The 6,739-nt window shown below is 34.7% G+C and overlaps 1 protein-coding gene across 1 annotated transcript; it reads right to left on the bottom strand.

The window, feature by feature from the left end:
• Window positions 1-569: 569 nt before the first annotated feature.
• On the bottom strand, window positions 570-1,512 carry LOC109220134. Its single transcript, XM_019384598.1, has 2 exons — window positions 1,225-1,512; window positions 570-746 (listed from the first exon to the last, which is right to left on the bottom strand). The coding sequence occupies exons 1-2, from the start codon at window positions 1,510-1,512 to the stop codon at window positions 570-572; spliced, it is 465 nt and encodes a 154-aa protein (XP_019240143.1).
• Window positions 1,513-6,739: the final 5,227 nt, after the last annotated feature.

Genomic DNA, 6,739 nt, shown 5'->3' with positions numbered 1-6,739 from the left:
ACTACACTTGCTGTACATTTTGTTGTACAGGCACGTACACATATAGTGGCCTCGTGGGCGCAGCAGCGTGATTGATGCGGGGACTTAGGCGAGCTGCATCTTATGTTACAATCTGCAGCCAGCACAGTCTCCTTCAGAGTATTTATATATTTTGTTTCTTGTCCAAATGTTGTATTTCGGACGGATGATGTATTTTTTTATTTTTCCTAGTTGATGCTCATGCACTTGTGCCACAGAGTTCTGGGGATTATGGATTATTTAGTATTGAAATAGCGAAACACATTGTTATTTACTCTGTAACCTTCATCATTTACTATTTAATGGATAAAGAAAATCACGATTTCAAATTGCTAAAATGTGAAGTAAACTAAGTATTTATTGTTGGCTTGCCTGACAGCGGTGTCCGACGCCATTGTGACCTTTAATGAATTTTGGGTAGTGACAAGGCCGTTACAGAAATACTATCAAACATATTTTTTTTCTACATAAGGCACCAAACAACCGCTAAAGAATTCATCATTCATTCGACTTCGTTAGTCATTCTTGATAAAATTCATTGCTAAAAAAGCTCATTCAACAGATGCAGTAGCAACTGGTAGAAGCAAAGCAAGTTTCACTAAGCGAAATACATGAGGATAATTTGAATGCTTCTTTGTCTGAACTAATCTTTTTGAAAGATCACAAAGCACATGTCGGTCGGAGAATCTTTCATCATCATCATGAACATCAATAATATAACTTGCAAGCTGATTCTCAAGAGCACCCAAACCAAATTATCAAAGTCGTCAGGATATAACTGAGTCATTCTCATTATTTTTCTGATGTCAAAACATGAAAATGAGTTAAGTAGATTCAAACAAGCAATTCCATGAACCAAATAATCCCTCACTTCATCAAAACATTCATTAAGTTCTTAAATTTCCAATCACTAATTTAAAAAAATTTCCCGATAATGACATGAGATTGTAAAATGACAGGTTTACGACGTGATCTTAAAGAACTAACATATGGCTCATCAAAGTGAGGTATCCAAATATCATATTTGATACAAAATGTAGATATCTTAGCAATAAGAGATACCTATTCCTCTTCCCTTTACTTTTGCAACATCTTCTTTGCTACATACTTCAACAAGTAGCATGACATTTCCAGTGTCTTGCTCTTTTTTTGTATGCATTTATTGATCTCATTTGTGATTGCAAAATATCTCTCATCAAATGCAACCTCAAATGTTTGACAAGCCCTGAAATATTCCATTGCCTTGGCTCTTTCATTTGTAGAATGTGCATCAAGAACAAGCGACTCAAGAACATCAAGAATAGATCCAAACATCAGAATAATATTATTAAAAGATTTAAGGTGAGATCCCCAAAGAGTATCACATGCTCTTGAAAGATCAAGTTCTTGATTCAAGCCCCTACCAGTTGTAAGATCACCCATATCAAATGCCTCTTGAATACTTTCTTTTTGAAAATCTCGAAATTCATCCATACACTTAAAAGAAGATCCCATTATATTCAAAATATTTGAAACCAATACTACAAGTTCTCTTACTTGAAAACATTTCATAGAAACCGCAACAAGGGTAAGTTAAAGTTGTTAAGCAAAAACAATGAATGGGATGAGCCAATCTACCTTCTCACTTAATCAATATTTTAAGATCATTAATTTCACCTTGCATATTGCTTGCCCTATTGTAACATTATCCACACACATATGAGAGATTTAAGGAGTATTGAGCAAGTAAATTAACAATTGCACTCTTCAGAGATGAAGCACTAGTATTTTGAACACGAACAACATCAATAAATCGCTCCATCAAAAATCTCATTCTATCAACATTCCATAAGACACTAGCCAGTTGCTCCTCGCGTGACGTATCAAAAGATTCATCAACTAGCAAGGTAATGTAATCATCATTTACTTCCTCAATAATAGCTTTAATTGTTTCTATCTAACATGCAGTAACAATATCTTTCTGAATCATTGGAGAAGTCATTTAATCATTTTGAAGAGCATGTTCTAGTACATAATCACGAACGTTATCACACACTTTGGCATACCATGAGAGGGTTTGAAGAAAATTACCCCTACTAAGTGATGACTTTGATTCATCATGACTTCGAAATGCTAATCTTTGAGTTATAAATAGTCTTACTACATCAACTGAAGTAGTTAATATGACCCAATACTTATGCTTAAGTTAATTGGATTGCCTCTCAAATGAAGGTTGAATAGACCGTTGTTGCCGCAAATCTTGACATTTTTTGTCTGATTGTGATGCTACCCGACCTACCAATATGTTTATCAAATTTTTTCTTTTTATACTAACTCTTAAACCGTATACTTGAAAATATATCACCTCCACCTTGATAAATATTATTATCTTTAAATAGATAATAATATACATAATATGTTGCATCTTTACTTACACTTTACTCCAACCAATCATGATATTCATCATCAAACCATTTAGGATTCAATCGACGCATTGATCCAGAAAAATTATTTTAGGAAAGTTACGAAGCCGAGGTTACCAAGGACTTTGTCAAAGGTATTCTCTTCTAATAATATTATGATGATTTGGATGGAAGTACAAGATTTGAGTTGTTTCCCCTAGGTCAAACTTTAAAGAATTCAAATCAAATTCATCAGAAGATAGTACTTTTAAATGATTGATCTCTTCATGGATAGGTTGAGTATCAGAAGCCAAATTTGGTTTTGGCGCTTTGGTAAAATACCTCTTCAGTGAATTGAGATTGAATTACAAAGTAGGAATGTAGTTAGAAAAAATATTATATGAATGTTGTATCGACCTAAGCTTAAAGAAGGGTAGCTCAAACATAAATTATAAAATTACAAATTCTAAAGAAGGTTCAACTAAAAGTAAACATTGTTCCAAGACTCAACTTTCTTTAGTTTAGTATCATCTTAGTTTTCATTAGTCTAATGTCACCTCAATTTTCTTTAGTTTAGACCAATTTTCTTTAGTTTGCTCAGTGAAGGTAATACCTACTTTTCCAAAACAATTATAATGGTATTGAGCCTATGGCTTATGATGAAGCAACTAGGAGAATATATAGTCCTAATGCTTACCTTAATTTACCACATCTGAGCGCTAATTTGAATACATTAAACAAATTACAAAAGTTCAAATGGTTTTCTTCAAATAACTTTGTTTCGTCGTTCCCAAATAAAGCTATTGGCTTGCTCAACTTAAGTGCTCAATCTAATGTTCATGTAATTCACCAAAGACTTCAAGAACTCAAGAAAGCAGAGACATCATCTTCAAGTTCATCAATCATTGATCCCAAGAATGAGATATGCAACTTCGGTAAACAACACCATTTGGTGCAATAACAGGGAATTTGATGGTGCCAAAACCTTAAGAGTCATTCTCAATAACATCACAGATGCAATAAGAACAACAAATACCTAATAAAGAAGCTTTTAGCCTCCATGATCGAGTAAGAAGTATCTCAATTTTAAAAAAGTAGCATTTATTTTTCATAAGTTTTTTTAAGCAGATGCACTAGAATACTCAATAATTTACACTACAAAAGTTGGTACGTTCGAATAATAAAAAGAAGTTGTCTTTCTAATCCTATTTAGATTCTGTCGGGTGAATACAATCAAATACAATCAAACAGAATCCAATTCTGATGCAAAAATTCAAATTCAAAAATGAAATAGAAAAGATACAAAATCAAAAAATCAATATCACTAAGGGTGGGTCGTAAACCTTATTAGATACCATTGACTCTGGTATCTAATAAGTTTTACCTACTATTGGACTTGAACCAATGACTCCCGCCGTATGAAAGCAGTACTCTAACCACTGAGTTAAGTAGGTCATTTATCATCCCAAAGAGAACCAAATAAAACGATGGATTATAAATATCATATTACTTAATAAGCAATACTCATGCTCGTTCCAAGCTCGAAGTACCATTTGTACAAATAAGAATCCCCTTCGTTACATGATTTCTTCTTCATATAGATAGATATAGGATCTATGGGGCAATCACTTAGAAGTACATTTTGTGCTACAGCCCTTCCTATCTGATAGAAAAGGATCCCATGATCCTGAACCGATCTTACCTGGGATCGCAAATCCCAAGTTTGTCTATGAAGAGCTGATCTAATCGTATTAGTGTCTATAATTCATTACTTCTGTGTAATACTAATCGATAGGACCTCATTGGTAAGTGCTACAAGATCTCGTGCATTGGAACCCATGGTTATGGACCCGAATCCGTTAGTATGGAACATTTTCTTTTCCAAGTGAAATCCCCTAGTATATGAAAGAGTGAAAAAGTGCTTTCGTTGTTGTGGAAGAAGAAGCCTTCGTATCTTAATGCACATATTTAATTTATTCGGAGCTATTAGAGCGGGATCCACTTTTGGGGGAATATGAGTCGAAGTAATAACAAGAACACCTGTGTCGGTTTCGGGTACAGGTACCCTCTTGCTCAAAGTCGTTCGAGCTTTTCCCGGGAGTATGGCATGGGTTACTTCAGCGTCGTAGCGCCTGGTATTCGAACATTGGCTCGAGGAATTTTCTCTACCCCTTCTTACCCTGACAAAGCAGGGACACCTTACGTTCTTGAACCAATAACCATCTTTCGGCTAACCTAGCCTCCTCCGTCCCTCGGGACCAACAAGGGGCAGTACAGGAATATTCATCTGTTGTCCATCGATTACGCCTTTCGGCCTTGTGAAAGCGCGTTTATCTCTATAAGAAGGGTGCATTCCGAGGTGTGAAGTGGGAGAGAAGAGATGTCACAATTGGGGTTTTGAATAAAACGACCTTTTGATTTTTTATTTTTTTTCGTTTTCATATTGAAAAAGTAATAAGAATGAGAGGTGTTAAGCCAGAAAAATAAATTGTTTTTTTTTTTTGTTTTTTCTGGAAAGTATTTTCTTATATTAAATTTTGTATTGGACAAGAAAGGAATTCCCCTTGTGTATGCGCGCCTCAAAAAGGTATAAAGTCTACAAAATCAAGAATCAATAAGTAACAAACAAGAGTCACTAACCTAAATTAATATCAACATTCATTAATAAAATACTAAGAAAATTCTAAAAACATTAGATAGAGAAAGGAACTTACCTAGGAAGCCATGGCAGAAGAAACGCCAGCGACTGGCAAGGCAACAGAGAAAAGAATAGCGGCGAGGCAAACAGATGTGGCGTAAAGTAACAAAGAGAGAGAGGGAGTGGCAGATAGAGTGAGGCAACGAAGAGAGAGAGAGAGAGAGAGAGAGAGAGAGAGAAAGAGAGTGTGTGTGTGTGTAACGAACCGACTTATCGTTTTGAGAATTAGCGTTCCATGCGGTGGCTTAAGGTCTCGAGCATCATCTTAATATGTATTATGACTTGTGTAATCATCAGTGTTGGTTTTAGGATGATTCGGGATTAAATTGAAAGAACAATCTTTGTTTAGAAGCTTAAATGAAAAGAGTTGACCGGAGTTTGACTTTTGTGCAAACGACTCCAGAATAGAATTTTGATGGTTCCACTAGCTCTATACGATGACTTCGGACTTATGAGTGTGTCTTAATATTTCTATTGAAGTCCGTAGTGGAATTTGGCTTGAAATGACAAAAATAAGAAATTGAAGGTTTGGATGTTTTGCTGGGAATTTGACTTTATTGACAACGGGGTCAGATTTTGATTTCCAGAAATTGGAACAACTCCATTATGTCATTTATGACCCGTGTGCAAAATATGAAGTCATTCCGGATTGATTTGATACGTTTCGATGCAAATTATAGAATTTGGAAAATTCATAAACTCATAATTCGATTCGCGGCGCAATTCGTAATTTTGACGTTGTTTGACGTTTGAGGCTGTGAATAAGTTCCTATTGTAGTTTAAGACGTGTTGGTATATTTGGTAAAGGTCCCGAGTGTTGATACCCAATTTTTTTCTATATATTTTATTATGCATAAATACTTTCAAAATAGCATATATATGCATATATAAGCATGCACAAGGTTTTTATAATTTTTATATATTTTTAAAGATTTTAAGTAGATTTATTTCCTTCCCTTTTTTCTCATAAAATCTCCAATAATTATCCCTCAAATTATTGTTGTGGTAATTCAGTCATCTAAATTATATATTTATGCCAAAATATTGTTAAAATATTTTAGTGCATTTTTATAATTGCATTTTACATTTTTAAAGCTAATTTGCATATAATTGCAAGTTTAGTCTTATTAATGTACAATTACGTTTTATATGCATAAAATGATCTTCTATATTTTAAAATGTTAAATATCTATTTTTAAATCATTTTGGTACACAAAATTATATTTAGAAATCATTTATTATTTATTATAAATTATATAGGGTTAAATTGGCTATTTAAAACCTAGCCAGATTGCATTTTCAATTTTAGCCTCAATTTTAACCCAACCCCAGCCCAATTCCTAATTGAATTACCCGACCCAGGCCCCAATCACATCCTACCCGACCCAAAACCCATCAGATCCTAGCCATTGATCTGAAAGATCAACGGCCCGTATTATTTCTTGCCTTTTTTAATTCTAAACCACCCCCAACCCTAATCATTTTCCTACATCCGCCGCCCTAAGATCCTCTCCTCTCTCAGTACACTCTCAACCTAACCCTAGCCCTTCAACCGCCGACCTCTCCTCTCCGGTCATCTCCGGTGACCTCTCATCGTCTCCTAAGCCTCCAATGGCTTCTCTCATGCCATGCCTGCCTTCTC

This window comes from Nicotiana attenuata, unplaced genomic scaffold (assembly GCF_001879085.1).
Source record: "Nicotiana attenuata strain UT unplaced genomic scaffold, NIATTr2, whole genome shotgun sequence".
Lineage (NCBI taxonomy): Eukaryota > Viridiplantae > Streptophyta > Magnoliopsida > Solanales > Solanaceae > Nicotiana > Nicotiana attenuata.
The sequence above is the reverse complement of the archived record's forward strand: the minus strand, read 5'-3'. Positions and strand labels throughout refer to the sequence as shown.

What these genes read in the sequence shown, in the direction of transcription:
- LOC109220134 (XM_019384598.1), bottom strand. Translation starts at nt 1,512, where the DNA reads ATGGGATCTTCTTTTAAGTGTATGGATGAATTTCGAGATTTTCAAAAA. An exon ending in GGGCTTGTCAAACATTTGAG is followed by an intron (nt 747 to 1,224) that starts GTTGCATTTGAT and finishes CTTGAGAATCAG; the next exon opens with CTTGCAAGTTATATTATTGA.